The sequence below is a fragment of the Phlebotomus argentipes genome, unplaced genomic scaffold (assembly GCF_947086385.1).
Source record: "Phlebotomus argentipes unplaced genomic scaffold, Phlebotomus argentipes genome assembly contig_5, whole genome shotgun sequence".
Taxonomy (NCBI): domain Eukaryota; kingdom Metazoa; phylum Arthropoda; class Insecta; order Diptera; family Psychodidae; genus Phlebotomus; species Phlebotomus argentipes.
In genome coordinates, this window is record NW_026776165.1 from 12,120,875 (window position 1) to 12,143,310 (window position 22,436).

Genomic DNA, 22,436 nt, shown 5'->3' on the forward strand with positions numbered 1-22,436 from the left:
CGCCACTCTTCGCATAGCGCGACACACTCACTTGGAAGTGACGGAGAAATGGCCCAAAAGATAATGCCTAGCAGAGTTATGGCGATCGCAGATTTGCCATAATCTCACATATTAATGATGATTGCATGACATTATTGGAACATCACGTTCTTGCATTACTCATAGCAGAAAATGTGTCGCATTTACAGCATCTCATTATACACTGCTACAAATCCTATGCATGATAATACTAATGAGAGGAGATTCTTATGCAGAACACTCAAGTTTGTTCAGCAATAAATTGGGCCACAATTCGGTCATACCTGACTTTTTTGGCGTCACTATTTTCAATTGAAATTTCACAAAAGATCCATTTCAAAAAGCATTCACTGATCAGCTTTTAAGTACCAAAATTATACATATATTTGCTCAGCATTGTTTACATTAAGAGACACTTGCGCCCCAAATAGTTCTCCAGAAAATTTTTCCATTGTGAACAATAAATAAGAATAAAAGGCTGCCAAAAACATCTCACTTTTTCTTTTTTTGAATTGAAATTAAACCACAACGTCAGTCTTATGCACACTCTTGAGCTCATTTTGGGGTTGTGTGTGCGTGCGTGTGATTGTGTTTGAGGCGAGATATGTTATTTCCCTCTGACTCGAAAGGCCTCTTGAGCGTATTTTAGTCGCATTCATGATTTTATATAGATTAGTTCGTTACTGAAACAGAAGCACACTGCAGCGCAACGCAGAATTCTCCGATATATTCCTGCATATCCAGCATAACTTCACGTCTCTGTGTTCTCTTCACTTTTGTGCTTCATTATCTCTTCGACGAATGCCTGTCACCTTGCAGTGCACATCAAGAAGGAAGAAGTGACAAGTGATTGTGAGAAGCATTGAAATTCTATAACGACAGCAGATAAATTCAATTATCCCAATCGCGCATCTTCGTCGCAAATTTCACAAAGAGAGAGAACAAGAGTGGTGTAATTTGTGTGTTGCCAAAAAGTGAAACGGCCGCAAAGTGAAAATCTTATATAACATCTGAGAGGAAAATTAATCTCCTGGTGCTTCTCTCTGGCCCGTGGCAATTTCTGGCCGGTAATTTTACAGCAGGAAAGGAGGTCGAATCCAAAGTAAAAAGACCACAAAGGCAGCAATGACATCTGCAGAGCAGAGAAGACTGTCTTTTGCGCGGCGAGCCGAGAGTCTGGTGGAGCGGGTGAGAGTATTTAACACTATTCTTGAGGTACTGTCTCTCGTGGCCACAGGAGAGTCCAAGACAGAGTCCTTGGAGTATGCCTGGAGACACAGAGATACTACAGCAAGTTAGATCGCGCTATCAATTGATGTCAATGCACAGAAGATTGTAAATTTTGTCGGCTATGGAAGCTATGAACTCTGCTGTTAAAGGCATTCTTCGAGAAGTCTATAGTATGAAATTTATCAAGCACTCTTTAAATGCGAATTTATCGGATCATCTCACATGAAAAGATACGAATGCCATTTAACACTACAGATCATTTTCCATAGCCAAGTCATGAATTCATCTGCACACAGAAAGAAACCAGAAAGTCAATCTCAGCATTGCTTTTCACGTCTTCGTTATCAATTTATAAAACACTCCACAAACATTACAAATTTGTCAGCATTCTGAAAATCCCTCTCTAATCGCAATTATTCTTTTCCCTTTTCCAACGATAAGGTTCTGAGAGAATTAATTGAAAACACACAGGAAAAGAAAGTGATGAAGAATGTTGATATAATACAAATTGAAGGGATTTTTCGACAAAGTTCTAAGGAAGTTTTTTAATAGAAAATTCCCTTATCTAACTTACTACAAATATCTAGAAATGCTCTTGATTTTCATAAAGAACACTTCATATTTTGCACCATTTTGCGTGATGTTGTTAATAGATCAACATTTTAATTAATTCACACTTTGTTATGTGTTTCAATATATTGGCAATTATACCAATTTGTCGATCGATTTCATAAGATGCGGAAGAAAGTGACAGTGAAGTGAATCAATTATCACAATATTCTTGTAATTCTCTCGCATTATTTGGCAAATACACGACAAATCTCCCGATAACTACACTTGGCACCAATTAATTAATAAGCAAACATAAACATGAAGTGAATTGCACAAGTATGTTCAACTTGAAGATTGCCATTAAAGAAAATGTAGCGCTGCAACGATAAGATACTTTCAAGGTGATTTTGTGAAATTTCCTGCTTCGGTCAGTTGAGGAGGCGAAAAAAACAGTCCAGAAAAGCCACTTGTGGCGATATAAATAAATTTGTAGGGCATTTTGTGGACAAACTTCCATCCATGTCAAGTGGACACTCAAAGAGGAGCAGCACAATGTTGTACAGAGTCTTGTTAGGCGTCACCTACACTGAGTCCAATTTGCCAGTAGATCAAATTTCCGTTCTGTCTCTCTGTGGATTTTCATATAACACCATGCAAATGGCATTTCTGGCAAAGAACAGGCAAATCTCCCCACAGCATAGAGAGTATGCAATATTTTAATGACAGACCCTCGATGTCTGGGTCATTTGGTCACTCTATTTCTGCCTCGCATCCACCAACACATCAATTTTCATCAGCGTTGGACTGAAATGCAACACGCAGTTTAAACTTGCGCACGTCTCCTCAAATTGCAATGGGAAATTATTCCAAATAATTACCATTTAATTACCATGCACTCCACACAGTAGATTGTATTGTGTCTCTTATAGCAAATGCCGTGCAATTATGCACCTGTGAAGTGAGGTTGCAGGAAAATTGCTTGGAGAGATATTGTAATAATTGTTTATCATCAAACTTTATGTTCACACTTTAATCAGATAGAATCACTGCCAATTTATATCTTATATTTCACAATAAGCCGCCTATAAATAAATTCTGAAGATTTGTACACCACTTAATCATAGATTTAGGGAAATTTAGCATCAACAGGTGCTTTAGTATTTGTGAGCAGTGATGTTAAATTACGCGAATGTGTACAAAATGCGGCTGACTTCGTGCATTGAAATGTAAATATTTTTTTTAGGAAAATAATCTTGTTTAACAAGAAATCCACTGATTAAACCTTTTGTAAGTTTATTGATAATTGAATGAAATCGTAGAAATACTGTCAAAATAAACATTACACAGTGGTTTAGAAGTGTAGCAAAGCAACTCTATTGGTGACTGTTCGGCGTGTTTTTGTACAGTTTAAAAATAACATCTTCATCTTCGCTCCAACACAAGATCTTTCATCGCAGTGAAATACACACTTAGAGACAAAAATCCCACCCAAAACATCATTCCAACTGAATTCTAGGCAGTTATACAGAAATTGGTGTCAAGAAAGTACATTATATGCAAATGGATAATATCGCATTTGGTGACTCAATTGAGATCAATTGCGTGCACTTTGCTGATGCTGTTCATAGGGGAAAAAGGTTCAAAGAACAAGGTTTAATCTCTGGTGTGCTAAAAATAGGCGCGCTGGTGTGAATCTCAATTAATAAATTACTCCATTAAAACAACTGCACATTTGCTATTTTTGTCGCACATTCACCCCTCGTTTGACCGATTTCTGTCACAATTTATGCACATCAAATGGTACAAATCAGGGGAGGAAAAGTGTGATATGAAGTTCCAGCAATTATGGAAGTTTCTCAATAGTTGCACCATTTGCACTCAATAATCGTTCAACTTTCTAAACACAACAAAGAAGAGCAATATCGCGAAATTCACGGAATGCTAGAGTCGCAATAACTTTGATGATAACTTCCAGAGGCAAGTCTGAAGAAAAAGGAGGGAAAATTACCTAATAAACAATACTATCGCTAACATATTGACCCTTGCGGAGGATTTACACCCAACATTCTCAATGAGTTGATAAGATGTGGTCATGTAAAAAGCGAATTTGTATGTTTCTGGTGAGGAAAGAAAAGACGGAGAATGTCTCACTTTATTCACCAAGATAGGCATGAGATATGGACTTTGTCAGCTCTCGTCACATTTTTTTCCCAGCCCCTCCTCAGATGTGATAAAATCAGAGAGGAATTTATCAGGATGAAGACATTTCAAGTTAGTGTTTGACTTTCTCTGACAGGCGTCTTTACACATCCGACTAAGTTTAAGGACTTTCCGCAGCGAATTAAATTATTACACAGCTGAGTCTTGGCTGGAAGTTAATCTCTGCGATTAAATTTAAGAGGATTTTTATAATGCTCAACTTCATTCTACTGAGCATTTCTTTGACAAGCTTCTTCAAGGACACAGCATTAAAATGACCTCTTTGACACATAATTATTCGAAATTAGAATTTTTCTATCATTTACTTTAGTGTATTTGTATCTGAAGAAAGTCATCCTTTGGCTGATTGCATCGCAGGATGGGGCATTGCAAAACGAGCTTAGTTGGAAAATCAATGGTCGTAAAGCGCAATAAATTTGTCTCTCATCCATTTACTGACTCAGCAGGTTGCACGCAATTTTTGATCCACCACAGAAAGCGATATATTGTGCAGAAATTTCACCATAAACCCTTTGACCACTTCATGCAGAAACTATATTGTCACTCCCACTGGTTCGAATTGGTGTGTCATTGGGCTTTTGGGGTAGTGATGGGATAAAGAGTGACTTTGTAGGTCATGCGAAGTGTGAGAGGAGAAGATTGATCTATTTTTGCGACGCAGAGAAGAGCCTCTTCGCACTCGTAATGTAATTTTCTTAAATGGCATACACACCTCAAGGGGTAATATGTTTGCCAGGAGGAAACTGTGGAGTTGCGAAAGGCGCACAATTTGATATTGATGGCGTATTGAAAATAGACTTGTCTCGAACAGTTGTTATTTTCAGCTGTCATTAATTTTCCACGTAATTAAGAGCAATTGAGAGAACGCACTTCAATTTGCTCCATTTGAGAGCACATTCCTACTAATTCCGCACTTCTTTCCCAATTCCTCAATTCACCGCGCGCACGATGGAGCAACTTTCCGATGATGGGAGCAAATGCGATGGAGAGAAAGTGCCTCTTTCCGGACTCTTAACTTTTGCGCCTTTAGCCCATTATCAGGGCAATTTTTCACAGGATATAATTCCATTCGACCGATACTATCTATTGAGGCTGACGCAAAGGAAGTTTTATCCACACAATCTCTGCAAAATGATTTATGAATTGCGTCCTATTCTCATTTAAGGAATTGCGCGCAATTTTTCCACACAACTTTTTCTCCCGAATATACTATGTCTGAGTGCTTTTTCTCACCCGCGTTTTCAGAACGTAAGATGGGAATTGTAAATTCCATAAATTACCATTCGCCACACAAAGTGAACCTGAAAGAATTGCGCCTCTGGCTAACCATCTCTTTTTGCTACACAACATTCATTCCAATGCTACATGGGACATTTCTATGCTCGCCATAGCATTACTTTCGCCCCATTCCAGTCACGAATTATCCCAAGGGGGAGAGAATGTGGACTGAAAATCAACTGGAAACTTATGACTTTATAACTGATGTTTCTGACAATATTTTTTTTTTGATTTTCCACCCCTAAATTGTGCTTTACAATTTTTTTTTTCACCAGAATCTTTTAAAACACTGCAGAGCTTTTAAGAGAGGTATCTTTCTTTCTGCACAACACTTTTGACCATAATATCTCCTCCCTGGAATAACCTCACAAGATTGAATGGATATTCTTTGCAATTTGCCCTTTTATCCACCCATTCGCAATCTATGCAATTCAACGGGAAAATTTCCCTTTGTTGATAATTTCAATTGCGAGAATCATCCTTCTCAGCTCCGTCGTGTAGTGTGCCTGGCTGCCCTTTTGCCCGGGCGTCCTTGTCGTATCCACTGGGCGAAATTGCGGAGCGCGTTGAGAGTGAATTTGGGGGTGTGTTCAGCCAGAGTATCGTGAAACATCATGAGAAGTCCGCTCTCATCCGCACATTCTCTCCCTCTATAGTTTCCATATCGATTTTCTTGGGCGCACATTTCGTACACTCACGCGATGACGTAAAAGTCTCCCAGTGACTCTGTTATGGGCGAAAGCGCGCGCCAAAGAACCAAAACAAACGGCAAGAACGCAATTCGCCCCCACAGGGTGACAAGCAATTCATTCTTCATTTCCGCCCCCTTTGCCGAGGGATCACATTTCACTCATCCCCGCAGGGCCAAGTCGCTGATACAGCCGAACAATGCGGCCAAACCCCCAGGAAATGTGTGTGTTTTGTATGTCTTCGGTGTCCAATTGCACGCCCCAAAAGTGACCAAGAGCAATTCACATCGATTTTCGCCCTCTGCCGCTTGCCAAGTTAATTTGCACGAGCAGAAATCACTCAGTAACTCGGGCTGGATACTTGATAAATCGCACTATAAAAGAGTGATGATAAATTACACGAGTATCCATCAAATTTTACGTGCGAGTAAATAAATTAGTCATGAAGCTGCTCGGCATGTGATAAATTTTTGTGAAATCTTCGTGTGATTTTCATGGAAATACTTTAGCATTACTTCAAGTATTTTATAAAGTTTATCTGAGCTTTTGACGCCCACATAGAAGATTTGCCCTTTCGGAGTAGCTTTTGAGACTCAATTCTCAGACTTTCTTCTCAAGAAATAAATTTTGCAACTTCAATGTTGGAAAATAAATGGGATTTTTTTGAAGAAAAACAGACGCCCTTTTCTGTAACTCGTCAATATCAAAATAATTGTCCTGACATGGAAAGTGAGATTTTGGATTGACAACGTTAACGACATTCAAATGACACTGATTAATTGTGGTCAACTAGAGGAGCAATTTTGCGCAGGAACTTGAGACTCAATTGCTAAAGAGTCAAAATGATGTTTTAAATTTTTCTGTAGGTTAAAATAAAAGGATTGATTTAGTTTAAAAAAAAATAACGTTATTAAGATATTATTATATTGATAATAATATCTCTCACTTCATGTTTCCCGATATCTGGAAGGGTTCTCTGAGTGTCCCTTTCATCCATTCGACCAACTTCCTCGATTAAAGCCTCTCTGAGGGCTGATATCTACATAAAAGTCCCATGTTATGGCGTGTAATGGAATTGCTCGTAAATAAGACATAAAAGGAAGACTCAAAATTTCGCACAGCCTTTGTCCTCTTAGCTGAAGATTATAGCTAATCCAGATTGCATGAAAATATGACGAATTGCGGAAGCGTTAATACGATTAATGATACAATTCATTATATTTATAAGTACAGCTATTATGCAATTGCACTCCAAAGTGAGACCTTACAGTTTGCTCTTTGAATTATCCAGTGAAGCCTGATTTAGAAGTGTTGCATTCTCCAAATGAATCAATTCAATTATATTAATGGAGATGAATTTCCAGCGCAATTCCGCAGAGACAGAGAGAGAGAGGGAGAGAAAAGCTTTCTGCTTTCCGGCAAGTAATTGTTTTGAGAATGTGGCTTAGAGTGAATTGAAGAACACTGTAATTCATTTCCTCCTTTGAACAATTCCAGATAACACCGGCTTTCCTCAACTGCCTCAAAAGCTCGTGTATCTTAATGTAGGTCAGAGGATAACCATGGGCGGGAAATCGCAAGATTCTGCTGTGGGAGAGTTTTCTCACCGTGTGCGCGAGAAAAGTTCAAAAACCTCCCCAGAGAAGGAGAGAAAGAGAGAAATGGATGGCATTTTCCCATGAATTGAAAATCGATTTCCAATTATCTAATTGTAATATGGAAGGTGTGTATTTATTATTAACCGAAGTCACACCGTTGAAGAACCGTTTCGACGGTGGCTCCTTCCTCCTTCGGAAAATCAACTGCACGGCATCTCTGCATAAAATATTTGTGGGTGCTGAAATTGAATGGGTGGAGTCAATTGAAGTGCTGTCGTCTCAATCAGCAATTGAAGGAGGAATTTCCATCTGGCGATAGTTTTTAAATGTGACAAACAAGGAGAAATTCAAGATGCACAGAAGCTCTCCAGATGCTGCGTGTTCGCAGCCACCCTGTATCGGGTTTCCCGGAGAGACTCATAAATTGAGAGAAATGAGAAAACTGAGAGGCGCGAGAGCGTGAGAGTGTGGAAATCACATAGAGAAGTGGCAAAAGACGCTCAAAGAGTTTTCATGTTTTCAGTTGGCTGAGATCAGCCGTGTGAGAACCTCCGTGGTCCATATTTCACAATTCACTACACTGAACTTGAGAGTATTTCTGAAGTCAAAGGCTCGAAAAGAGAGGAAAATTAGGAAATCCGCGCGCGCCCTAAAAATTTTTTTTGGGAAAGTTTGGAGCAAAGTTGTTAACGTGAAAACCACAAAATTAGAGTGATTTTCAGGCAATCTCTTTGTTTGGCGAGTACTTAGCTGTGAATTCTGTCAGGTGTTTTGTAAATTGGTGTTCTCGCCATCCAGAGTCGACAACAAAGGGCCCCAATAAGCGCTCACTGTGAAGATGACAGAGAACAAAGATAAGAATCCTGACGGGAGTTCTCGTACTCGGGTAGGTCAATAATTGGACAGAAAACATCCAATGTGCTTTCTTTTCAAATCATCCATTCAGTGTTTTTCCTTCGCATTTTTTTCCCGCTCCCTCACATATCTCCGTGTCAATTCTGGTGGATGAAAGAAAAGCCCACCCACAGACCCATATCACCTTTCCCGTTGTACTTCTGGTGTGTGTGTGAAAAATAAAGAGGCTCGGAAAGGGGATGCCGCAAAGAGAAAAGAAATTGCGGCTCACCCTCGAAAGAATCTGGCCAAGATTGTGGGTGGCACTCCTCCAGAATGTAAACATACACACTATAAACTCGCGCGTGTGTACCACCGCAGAATATTACGTAACATCCGCTTTGTCCTTTTCCTCACCACCGCCCACGCTGTGGAATATGATGGTCTTTCTCAGGAAATTGCCCACTTCTCCAGGGGAATTTCCACATTTCGTGAATGTCTGATTTTCCTTTTATGCCTGATTAATTGATTTTTCTTTCCATTCGTCAACCACTTTGCATATGGTTCAGTCCAACATAAGTGACACTATGTGATGTGGTATTTTAGGATTGATAGAAGCAATATGTTGGGATTTGAGGAAGCTTTCTATTTTTGAATCTATATGGTTTTTAGAATGGAAACCATTGTTCTTCACCAGTAAAACTCAATTCAGTCACAATTGCGCCTTTGTGCGAACATCCTTTAATTTTTCTCTTTAATCCTATTTAGTGCGACTGTTCTATCAGACTGTAATCGTCTCTGAACAGGATTCATGCACACAATGCTTCTAATAGAGTGTTAAACAAGCTTTTGTCTATTCACTCTAGAATTTATCGATTGAAATTTCACATAAACTGTCAATGTGTTGAATTTAGAGAGTAAATATGGAGGGGGTTTTAAAAAGAAAACTAGAATAGATTAGAACTGACTGTCTGAAGGTAATTCAGAGAAATTGGCAGCTGAAAGACGACTCAGGATAAAGCTTGTGGAGAGATTTTACAAAGTTATGCACTTGATAATGATCTGCCCATAACTTTTCTTATAAAACACCTACTCAGTGCGAGTGGAATTGCTGTAAAATGCGATGATTTTTATTTAATCAACCCTTGTTGGGGAGTTTTACTCAATTGCGGAGGCGAATTTCGAGATGTGTGAATGATAAGATATTTAAGGTGAAAATTCAATTTTCTCGAGAATTGCTGAATGTTGAGAGACTTTTCCACGACACGGAAGTAACTTTATCGTCACTCGACATCGCCCTTGGCGCGTGTGTCTCTCTTTAACTATTTTGAAGATGATTGCAGAAAGTGTGCAGAATTGCGGAGAGAAAGTATTCTGAAGATGGGGTGACGAAAGAGACACAAACATACTTCTTAATAATATGAATGTGAGGGGTATTTTCCGCATTTTCCATGTTCCACATTCGCAGACTTTCAATGCCTCGTCTTTAACTTATATAACTTTTGTGCGCGCCACACAATGAGTGGCTTTAGTTAAGGTTTTTCTGAATTATTTGTGGGGTTTCATCTTTTTTGCAATTCAATAGAAACTGGGCGCGTGTTTTGTTCTTCAGCAAGGGAGGATAAAAAAGGAAACCTGTTGAACAATTAATTTGAAAATTATTTTATTAATATTCCTTTCATTGTGAAGTTTGCCTGCTTTCGCTTCAACAATGCTGGGATTTTTCTACTTAAATATCTGTGGAATTGCACTTTCTTGTTTGAAGGAATTTCAACACGTCAACTCGTATCGCGTGGTTTTATCCCTTAAGTGAAAATGGGTGAAAATTCTTTGGCAAATGTTTGCCGATGACAGCGTTGAGAAAATGTTAGATTTATAAATTAGCACAGGTATGCTCAAGGATATATCGTCTGATTTGCAATATTATTTGTTTGCTAAACAAATAGAGACGTTGCGATGCTGGTGAAAATATGGCATAAAAGATAAATAGTTTTCTTGCGCTATATGAGATTATGTGAAGAAGTTTGAATGAGAATTTTGATTAAAAAAAAATCCCCGAGGACTTTCTGGCCCAAAAGCGATTCCATAGACAGAAAAAGGACGATGTCCTGATATTTTATTAAATAAAATGTTACAAATTAAGACCCAAATATTGTCTCTGCCCTCCAGTCGTTCCTCTCTATCTCTCGTTTACGAGGTGTTTTGAGGAGGCGAAGGATCAACTTTAATGACATCATTAATATTTAAACAGAAGATAATGGCAGCATTTCGCTTTGTTGCTCGTAAAGCATGGTGGTTTTTCATAGGAAATGAGAAGGAGAAATCCAATTTGGATGGCTTAGATGAAATCTCACCACGGACAGACTACTCAACTCAAACTGAACCCATTTAATATCTCAAGCATCTGTACATATATGACGAATTACTTCGCCATCATATGATCATTAATGTTAAGTGATTTTCGGGCCAGAGTACATTTTGGTAGCATATTAGCTCAGTTTTTTCTGCTTCCTCGTCATGACGATGGAAGACAGTGTTCTTTCAATATACTGTATAAGCGACACAATGTGGTGAAATTGCTTCATATTTGCAAGAATAATTAGAATATTCCATCGTGTTTGCTTTGCGCTTTGTCTGGGTGGAAAGTAGAAACATCTCGAATTGATTTTTTTCCTCAACAACATTCTAAGTTAAAATAGACGAACAAATATATGACCCAAAATCTCCACAATACAGCCAATTTTCTGAGCTACTCCAATTGACTTTGCTGGAGTATTTGGATGAATTATTTCGTCAATTGTTATTTCATTTGCCAGCAGAGAAACCAGATATGAAATTAGATTTATGCGGTTTCAAATCAATTTTGCTCCTCATGTCGCTCCGCTTCTTGCCACCCACACTTCATCTTAAAGCAAACACGCACAGAAAAAATAAATTTGCCGAACCTCCAACCTTTCTTTTCTGGGGCGCTTTTCACCACTCTGCACGCCCTTTTGCGGGCCCTTCCTTCATCGCGTGGAGTGTATATAAACCCCTCAATCGTGAAAAGAAATATTTGGTACACTTGTTCATCTGAATACAAATTAAGTGATCTCATTTTATGATTACACATAAAATGCCGAATAGATGGGGAAATGTATAAATTTCTGGGCATTTTGTATGTTTTTTTTATATTCTAGCCCGGAGCTTTTTGCGTTTGTGGTATTTTGACTGGGAAATATGCATGGAAAACATACAATCGTTAATATGGCATATGTCTTTACAAATTCAACTGTGAAAAACTTCTAATGATCTCATGATGGATTTTCCAAGAGTTAATTTCAGAGTCTCGGATTTTTCTGTAACTCTTCAGATTCTATTTCCATGCTTAAATCTGTTACAGACTTTTCATGAGTCTCCATTAATACAGAGAAGCTTGTTATTAGTTCAACTATGTTAAACATTTTGACGTAACTTTATGGCACACAATCCGAATTGAATTACCATTGAGAAACCTCTTGAGAAGCACATAAGAATCCCTCCTCTGTAAACGAATGCATTTTCCACAGAAAGCTTCTTGACTTCCACTTAATCGTCATTCATATGCATTGCAAACTTCACACAATGCGAATTATGCATCTGATAGGAGAAACGATGAATAATGGAAATCTTAAAGTTAACTTATGTCGCACACACTCTGCGATACTTAAATATTTTCTCCACTCATTTGGAGAGCTTTCGCTATATACATACATAATCACATCCCCTTGTTCGATGCCTTGAATGGAATACATCACGCAAATGGACATTAATGGGAGCGAAAGTTTGATGTGATGCTTTTGTCCTTCGGTGAGAGGCAAAAAGAGGTGGGGCGAAACTTTTCCTCAATGGTCGAATATTGTGTGAAATTCACTGAGTCAAATTTATTAATACAGATGGGAAAGTAGAGTAAATGTGCTTGCGAAAATCTAAATTTCCCTTCGCTTCCTTAAATAAATAACTGACCCTTTTTATCTTCACATAAAACCGAGCCTGTCCCCAGTCGTTATTCCTACTTTTATGTGCCCTTCTGTCGTTCGTAAAAAAATGAATGTGTGTGTCTGTTTTTTCGATGTCTGGAGGTATGAAAGTTCTTAATCTTCTGCCTTTTATTTCTTCTGGGCGCTCCTCCCAAATATGCCATATGCTTCTGATAAAGCCAACACAAAAGACTGGAATAATTTTCCTTCATGCTTTAAGACACCAACTCAATGAGGCTTCACAGTGTGATTGAAGTGTGTGATTTTTGGGCAATGAGATGACTTTCTTCGTCCTCTTTTTGCCAAATGAGTGTCCGTGTCAATTGTTCCTTCCTTCCTAGTTTCATCGCTCTTTTTTCTGCCTCGCTCGAGACTTAAGAAGTGGAGATGAATGACATAATTACAGCTACGCTGTATGATAACAAGGAAAAAAGAAAATGAGAGTCACGAATTCATGGCAATTTTGGCGCAAGTTTCATTGAGCGAAAGCCCATCCCCAGGAATTGCTGTCCCGCATTTATGGCGTATTCAGTGCACCATCAATTAATTGATCAGTTACAGTCTGCCACACTTGTTCAGATACTCTTTTGTCGTGTTTCATCCAATCAATCGATAGATAAACAATTTTCACATCAATCCTCGCCGTTAATTTATTTTGACACTCTCCGCAATTTACACTTTGTTGAGGATCAATGAGGAAAATGCCTTTTAAAACAGTCAAGTGCACACACTCAATTAAATCCGCCTGATACTGGTTTAAAGCACCTTCATCTCAATACAATCGCTTGAAACGCTGTTTGTGATGTCGCTGCGCTTGCAGAAAGCAGGAAACTTTCTCAGAAGCCCCGCCCACTCAATTGCTCCGCCCTTGTGAATGATATTCACTACTTTCCACATACAACCAACAATATGTAATGGAAAGAAGTATATTGCTATGAAATACAAGCATTTTCTGAGCTTCGTAGAATCCCTAATAGAATAGTGATTGAATTTCTATCTCGTCTTGTCAATGGGATAAAAGTGAAGAGTGGAAATATTCATCAGTATGATGACTTTAAAGTGCTCAACTTTATTAGCATTGAGGTTGCAATATTTCCCAGAACAACTGCAGGTGAAAGCTAGACAACAAAGTTTTCTTCTCTTGGATGGAATCTGCTCAGGATTTGTTTGATATTCAAAACCTTCATATGAATTACTTTGCGCAGCGTGTGGAACAAACCATTGTATTGGCTATGGCTTTGATGAATTTCGCAGTTAGCATTTAAATTCTTATTCGGTGGAGAATTTTAAGCTGATGTCGAAGTTTCTATTTTGTGACCAAACAAGAACGGCGACAATTGTGTATAACGCATGTCACAATTATCTCGATTAGACAAGCACATTTTACAGTCTAGAAAATTTTAATGATGTTTGAAACTCTCTGAGGGCTTTCGTATAAAAATACACATTGTAAAAGTTTCTCCTTTCCTGTTTTCATTCCACTTCCATGGCAGATTATATTGAGAAAGTTAGCAAAGCCCTATAAATTCACATTACATCCACACTCCTCATCCATCATGTTTTGAGAGATAATTGGAGCGAAAATCGCATCTCTCGTGGGACATTAAAAAATCATTTTCATGATGAAAATGTATCATGAGTTTGATAAATATGGAAATGAATCATTTTATGCACTTTTCACACTGTATTTCAAAGTAATTCAACTGCATAAAATTCATATAAATTACTCCATATACAGCACTAATCAGTCATAATTTTCCTGTCACACTTTCCATCCCATAAAACGAGAATAGATTTTTTTATAATATTATCCAGTATGATATGTCGATAAAAAATTACTGATGGCATTTTACTCTTTATTGCAGAGATATGTCGTCAATACAGATCGAAGTGGAGAAATTCATGTCACAGTCCAGGTAACAAAGAAAAAACTCATCCTTTTTCATGTCATGTGGCCGGAAATATGGCAGAATCAATTAATTTTAGTTACTGCCGTTTTTATCCTGAAAGAGTGTATGCGGAAAATTGAATGAGTGAGAGAATGAAGAGTGAGGAAAAATACATTTCCACTTGTCAAAAAATCCTTTTTTATCATCTCAAAAAACGCCTAGGGATCTAAAATAGGATTTGAGGGCGTATTTATTGAATTTCACCCACAAGCAATCACTTTTCTTGTATGATATTTTTGCTCACATTATCGAAAAGAAAGAGGAGAATTTTTCTCCAACACCGTTCTTGCGTGATGGAATTTTTGCCTCACAAATTTCCACATGTGAAACGATGCTGAGGCAATAATGACATCATTAGAAAATTGTTTTGACCTCCATTTTCGCCAGGGTGGCGCTTCATCATCTGGAAAATACCCATCATCAATATTTCATGGTATTTCTCTCGTGATTTATTTATTTGCCGCACTTTTTCCCAACACTCATTTGTCAGCCTCTTGACGCTCTGAGATCTTCCAAAATGCAATGAATTTTCCTCTTTTTTCGTCCTATTGTAGAGCAAAATGTCTTGCGTGGCATCAAGCACACAATTTTTCATTGCCACCACCGAAATGGTGGAGGAATTGCAGAAGAAGGGACTCCACGGGAGCCTCTAATGGTCTCTCCATTTTCACACTCGACGGGCGTATTGATGCCAGAAACACACGCACTTCATCTTCAATGATTTCTCATCTCTGGCAAATTTCTTGTTGCCACTGAAATTCTCGCCTAGTTCGAATTCTCTCTTTAGCAAAATTGAGCACGTCCGAGGACGTTTATTGGCTGTAATGCTCATTTTTCACCGGTGACAGATTATTTTCATCATCCCGTGAGGGTGAAATGTCACTCTTCATTGCAAGGGGTGAAGCGCAATGGCAAAACTGTTGCACCTTGTACAGTAATATGTTGAGTGAAAATCACTCATTCTTGATGGCAGCTTTTCCTATATAAATGACATTGTTGAATTTGAGATTTGCTTTATCCTGATGCTAAAATTGAGGTCACTAATGACTTTTCAATCACAAAAAGAATGCAACTGATTAAAAGTATGTCACTTTGATTGTTATGCAATAACAATCAACCCTCTGGGCAATAATGCACAACTCAAGGGTGAGTTAGTATGTGAATTGCAAAGCTCCAAGGAAAGCCCTTTTTGTCCCTTGGCATTTCAGTTTGAGATAATGCTCAAAAGTCTCTCAATGGCAGGTCGTGGTGTGAATCTCGTTGAATAGTTTGTGAGGTATTATGTGAAAATGTCCATCACTTTAATTGGTGCTCATGTGGGGTCAGGCGAACACGTGATGTGTGCTTAAGCCCCTCTTTCCATCTCCCCGTTTCAACTTCAATTATCACCTTTGCAGGGCGATTTGACGCAGCAAGAGAAGAGAGCCGTCTTCATGACTGTGCACGATTTGGGATGTAATCGTGAGTATTTTGCAATGGGAATTTCATCAAAGAACCATTTGCTAATGAACATCGCTTTGCACACAGACACATCATTCCAGGACTTTGTCAATAGTCCATGCATGACAGAGATTAAGGAGCGCTCGTGTTTCATCCACATCGACGCACCGGGTCACGGCGACAATGCCGACCCGCTGCCCGACAGCTTCCCTTTTCCCTCGCTCCAGACACTCGGCGAGGATCTGGTCACCGTGCTGGATTTCTTGCACGTGAAGTATGTGATTGGCCTGGGCGAGGGCGCTGGAGCCAATGTGATGGCCCGCTTCGGGCTGGCCCACTCCTCGCGGTGCCTCGGCCTCATTCTCATCAACTGCACCGGAAGTGCAGCATCAGTATTGGAGACTTTTAAGAACAAGGTGAGCGCGCCTGCCTCGGATCGCCACCCACTCGGCCCACTCCAAATCCCAGAATTGCCCTCAATAGCCGTGATTGAGGATGTTTGTTGGCAGATAGACTTGTGGGGTTGTCGGTGATGAAAAGCCGCACTATGTTCAATACATATTAACCATGTAGCGTTGTATATTGCAACGAAACATCCGACAATCTCCGTGAGCGAACCCTTCCCTCTTGACTTCGGCACTGTCTTGTACAACAACCGACGATGAATAGCACATTATTGGGTTTCGCATCTTCCGGCCGATGTTTATTTCCGCCCCCAAAGCCACCCCTTCAACCCATTCTCATATTACATCTCCGTCCAGTTTGTTGTTCTCACTATAATTGATCTTCCAGTCCTTTGCACATATACAGTAAAATTGATATTTATATCATCTCGGCATTAACAATAAACTCTTCGGTGATTAATTGAGAAATTGACTAATTTGCCCAGGCACTTGAGCAAAAGAGTAAATATTTAAGTTTATTGTGTGTCGTACAAAGTAGCAAATTGATCCATTTTCTATCTCACTTCCGTGCTCAAAATTGAATTTAATCACACTGGAAATTTTCTCAGCGTTTTTCGCCAAATACCCGCCCATAACATAAATCCACCCCGAGCATGTGTCTCCGGCGAGTGGAACTTTTCTAATTATACTCCATCTCACTGAATTGCCAGAGCACACATAATTTACTTGTATATATATTTTTGAATTAACCTAACAAAACCCAGTCCACCGTGCTTCGGGTCTTTTAATCGTGACGTGAAAGCACAGAAGAGCTGTTTTTTTTGTGAAAAGGCAGAGGTTAATTTTTGATTCAATACACGACAGAGTGGAAAAATCTGCTTCATTTATTTTTATAAAATACAGCTTCAGGGAAGAGAATCTCTCCTCATAAGGACCTATGAACTAAAATGACTTTATGAAATAGTTTTAATAAACAACTATATTTATAAATAGTGAGCTTGACGGAAATTACAAAAGATGGAGCGTAAATTAAATTTTATCTTCTGATAAATCTACCGTGACAAAACTCTTCTTTGCGATGTGTTGAATTCGCTGAATTTGCTTCTGAAGAATATCATGGAGGCTGAAGGATTTCTAAATCAATGCAGAATTGAATCTCTTGCGTTCTCATTTCGAGCGATGTCCTGTTTTCTTGCTTCCCTTCAATGGACGCTTAAGCAAAGATCCCTATTTATAGCTTTTCCATTCACGCCAATGCGAATTCAAATCCAATAATTGATCTAATTTGATGGAAAGGCTCTTTTCCCCAATCCACCCAGAAAAGTATTATGAAAATTTCACCCCAAATGTTTTTCTCCGCAGTTTATCACTTGGAAGGCTGATGAAGTTGCCAAATCTGCTGAAGCTTTCTTGGTTTACCACAAATTCGGCCATGTAAGTATCGAGTCATTCCCATAGATAATACCACTGAAATTCTTCACTCAAGAGATAAAAGAAAAGCCACGCTCTACGAGGCAGCTTGAGGATTAATTTGCCGCCAAGATTTTCGGAGAATATGTTTATTGGGACGGGTCAAAAGAGGGCTTCAATGTCACCAGCAATCTTTCACGCTTTCACTGCTCTTCTAGTCGATTGTCAAGAATTGCGATGAAAATGTTGAGCAAAAAATCATATTGGAACATATTTTCTATCTCACAGAAGCATCTTCACTTCACTTTTCGTCTCACGCGACTTCTTTCATTTGACCATTTTATGTGTTTTTTTTCTTTCTTTCTCTCTTGCAAGGCAATTTCTCGGGTTGAAAAATGTAATATGCAAAAGCAAAAAAAAGATGCTTCACTTTCTCACAGTAAAAGAAGAACATTCGCGCGTCACAAGCAAAGCACAAATTGCAATATGTATAGAAAAAAGATGAGAATTTTCACTGCAAGACACATTTTCTAGTCTCTCACTCATAATATTTTATTTAATCAACTTAAGTCCTTCCAACGATGTGAGATGTGATAATGAAATTTCGTTTCATGCGTCTTCTGTGTACAATTTGCCAGTTGCAATATTTACACGAGGTACTTTTGCATTAAAACTAAGTGCTTATTCTTTTATTCTAATTGAAAGCCAGAACAAAAAATAACATAATGCGCATTTTTCTCTTTCCCTATTAATATTAAAAGTATATTAAATATATATAAAAATTAATGCGTCCATTAGACGTACAAAAAAATACCCATAAATACATTGAAAATCATAAATTAACACCTGAGAATGTTATCAATGATTGGTCTCTAAAAAAGATCTTTCTCTTTACCAATTTTCTTCTTAGTGCTATAGAATGCATATTTAGTCGAGAGATTTTTCTTAGTGATTTTTTCCTTAGCTTTTCACAGGAACAAACAACTGACTTTCGCAAGCTCTCTAATATAATGCCTTTTCCCCTTTCATGCTCGCAAATACACACACTGTAGCAATTGGTGGGTGATAATCCGGACAAGGACAAAGTGATTGCAGACTTCCAGAGTCGCCTCCGTGGTAAATTGAACAATAAGAACTTGGGACAATACGTGAAGGCATTCATGAGGTGCAGTATTTGAGCGCCACAAATAGGATTTCCTCCTCAATCCACATATTATTCTCAATTACAGTCGCAAGGACTTGTCACTGAAGGCGTGCAAAGTGGACATTCTTCTCATAACGGGCATGCTGAGTCCCTATGCCACTGTTGTGGAGAAGCTCTTCAGAGATCTCGACAAAGAGAAGGTGACCATGTTGAAAATCGAACGTGCCGGAGATGTCTTGGCGGATGCTGTGAGTATCATTGAAGAAGTCCTCGCTAGGCATGCCACCCCCAATTTCTTGGAATGCCTATCGAGTGTGTCTTCCCGTGCATTCTTGAGCCAAAGTGACCAAACTGTTATGGGAATACTGAGATGCACGCTTGTGATACACCGCAAGAGTTTTCCCTGTATTGCCACATCACAATAAAGTCCTTGACGCTACTTTGAGGACTCTGTGATGCCACACGCGACTTCTCAATGGGGAAATTGAATACTTAGAGTACAAATGATACTCCAGACAAGGATATGAGGAGTGTTTTTGAGTGGATTAAGCATTCTTTCACATCAGAAGAGAATTGAGGAGGAAAACACATTAATCATAGAACGCAAATTGAGAAAGAGTTTGATGATATTTGATGAGACAAAAATTCAGAATAGTCAGTATTCGTTTTTTGAAATGTCTTACTGATGAAAAATACCTGAATTTTTCTCTTTCATCTGCTGTTTTTTGAAAAATTACATAGTCCATTAATGAAAGTAATTAAAATTTCAGTCTGTGGATCGATAAATAACATGAATAATTAAGCAAACCAACTTATTTTAATAGCCTCCAGCTCTGAACGTCATTTTGCTATTAATTAATAACCAATGAGTGTTTATATGATGCTCAGTTGATATTAAATTTGATAAATTATAAGCAAAATTACAGGAAACACCGCATTCATTGGCCCAATTTGAAATTGAGGTTTTGACACAGGGTAATCTCAAATTATGGTAAATACTTAATGGGCATGTCTTAAAGTGAGATTCTGCCGGTGAAAGCCACAATTCTTGTTCACCAGCTCTCCTCATCGTCAATTAGTGTTGACAATTTATAACTTCTGTACTTATTCGTGTGTGTGTGTGTGTGTTCAACAAGTAATCCAAACAAAGTAAACACCCTTCCTTTCGCTTTTTCACATTACGTCCCGAGGGAGTCGTAAGTGCGAAAAGGAGGCATTTAATTAAATTGAATATCTCATCTCTGGCTTGACATAATTGCATGTGACAAGGTCGTAAATAGTGTGTTGGTCTCACGAGGAGTCTGTTTCTTGCTTACATGCTAAGAATGTGTGAAAATTCAAAGGACATTTGTGTATTTTACCAAAAGTCCGCCGAAAACAGTTGAAGACGCGTGTTCTAGAGAGTTATCTAGAACGCTTTGCACTTTTGAAAATCCGTCACATGACCAGCATTGATCTCTTTGTTTTTGCGCCTTGCAGCCCGCCAAGGTGGCGCAGTCGATTCTGCTGTTCTGCAAGGGCCAGGGACAGCTCACGTCTGTTGTGATGCCGGGCGTTGATCGCTCGCGCGCCTACTCCACCAGCTCTGGCGGCTCCAATGACGGCAACACACCCGTGGGGGCGCTCTCGCGGCGTCTCTCGCGCGGCATGTCCATGGAGGAGTACGACAAGCCCAACATCCGGAGACTCAGCATCACAGTCAACGATCAACTGCCGCCGATCAAGAAGTAAAGTGGCGCGCGCAACACTTCGATTCACGACAGATAATCACAATATGAAATCATTGATACAATTTTCAATGCCAAATTTACAGAAACCACCCCCCGAAGATTAATCATTAGTGGATGCAGAGATATGAGAGAATCATAAGCAGAAGACAGTGTGGAGCAATTTCTTTTTGGTCATGGCTAGACATTGGACATTTATGAGCTCCTCACTGGCAATGCACCTTTATATTAGGACTTTGTAAGGAGCTGAGCACTATCAATTCTCATGAGTAAAAGCAGTGAATGGTCGTCATAAAGTTGGGTGGATTTTCCCCTCAACATCTTCTTCTAAAACACATTGCATTACATATTATAGAATATTGCCAGGGAGTAAAGTCATGCTAAGGTGCACAAAATGAACCAAAATCTCCATGAAACATAACCACCATATATATTGAAAAGTAAATGGAATAAACGTGAATTATAAAGTGAATATTTTTAACCAGCAATAAAATATTACATAACCAAAATATCTCGTCGTTATGCCAATTAATGGACTTAACAATCCAAAGATTAAGGAATACATACACAAATACACTTGATAAAAATTATACAAGATATTTTAGAAAGTGACATTTTAACAAAGATTGATAAAAAAAAGATATATCATTAGATTTGTGACGTGCTTCTAATGCTCTATAAAATGTACTAAAAAAAACATTGTGAAAAAATGCTCTTTGGCTTAGTGAAAGAAAAAAAAAGGATTTTTAACTTTTGACTTGATATTTAGACATGAGATGAAAAGTCTATTTAACTAAAAGGATAATTTTTCGAGAAATGAGAGAATACAATAAATGATAAACAGTAGTTGTATATCTTCGATGCTATATATTGACATTTTCTGGACAATTTTGATAGAAAAAAAGTGAGAAACTTAGATAAACGCCAATTGCGATGATAACGTTTTGAGCGATTTTTAAGTATAATATATTTTCTTGCACCGCAATAATAAGACCAAAAGACCACCTATCAAATGCGTACAATCCCCCTAACACATCGTCTAGACATCTTCATTACTGCGCGAGAGAATAAATGTTTCTTTAAATTGAAAGGAAAACACATCAAGACATTGTATTTAAAAAAGGCGTTAATTCAAAGGTACCTTCTAGATGAGAAATATAGAGAGAAATCCTTAAGAAATTGACTATTGTTTTCTGAGCTTTACTTTTTCATAATAACTTTCCATTAAACACAACACATCGTCCAAGAGGAAGGCCGTTATATTTAAAGTGAAACACAGGCCGCACATTTCCGAATTGGATTCTGATGTTCTTATTGAAGTTTTATATAATCACAAGAAGATATTACGTAGAGAAATTAATGTATAGTGACAAAGTATTTAAAAATGAATATTAAGAAATACAGTAGAGACATTATTGATGAATAAATTCAATCGTTAAATGCATAAATAAATGAAAATGAAGGATCATCAAATTAATTTTCTTATCCACCACAAGTCTTCATTTCTCCGAAGTTAATTTGCAAACTGATTGCCCTGATTGCACATCTTCTATTCCTCTGGGAAAATCAATAATTAAAGTGATTTTATCCAATTACAGATTGATACTACGATTTGAGCTTGAAATTCATTAAAATCCCATTGCCATTCAGTGAAATATCTCAGCGTGAAAGGGATAAAATCTGCTGAGATTTCGTGAAAAGCAAGCACAAATGTTTGTGAATGGCAAAAAAAAGAAAGGTAAACGAAAGTGATTTCAAGCTGGTTTTTCACCGTGATAAGACGAAAAGGGAAGGAAAATACAAACGGAAAGATTGTCTACAAAGAACTCCAGCCACGTCACACGTTCTTTTCATCTTTATTGCGCTGCGAAATCAGTGACGTTGCTGAAGATTGTGAAGAGACGAGTACAATACGGAACAAGAGGGAGAGAATCAGGCTGGAGTA

At 38.4% G+C, this 22,436-nt stretch overlaps 1 protein-coding gene across 5 annotated transcripts; it reads left to right on the forward strand.

Annotated features, from left to right (window-relative positions):
• The first annotated feature begins 670 nt into the window (after positions 1-670).
• Positions 671-21,964, forward strand: LOC132256608 (uncharacterized protein ZK1073.1). Of its 5 annotated transcripts, none has more exons than XM_059753118.1 (10): positions 671-1,233; positions 14,283-14,333; positions 15,764-15,827; positions 15,894-16,222; positions 17,573-17,644; positions 18,259-18,276; positions 18,673-18,785; positions 18,850-19,012; positions 20,244-20,491; positions 20,578-21,964. In XM_059753118.1, exons 1-10 carry the CDS (start codon positions 1,144-1,146, stop codon positions 20,603-20,605), a joined length of 1,176 nt encoding a protein of 391 aa, XP_059609101.1. In that variant the 5' UTR covers positions 671-1,143; the 3' UTR covers positions 20,606-21,964. The 5 variants fall into 5 exon arrangements, with proteins under 5 accessions (XP_059609101.1, XP_059609103.1, XP_059609102.1 ...); XM_059753120.1 differs by having other exon boundaries at positions 671-1,206; XM_059753121.1 differs by lacking the exon at positions 671-1,233 and adding an exon at positions 7,784-8,471.
• The last annotated feature ends 472 nt before the right edge of the window (positions 21,965-22,436 follow it).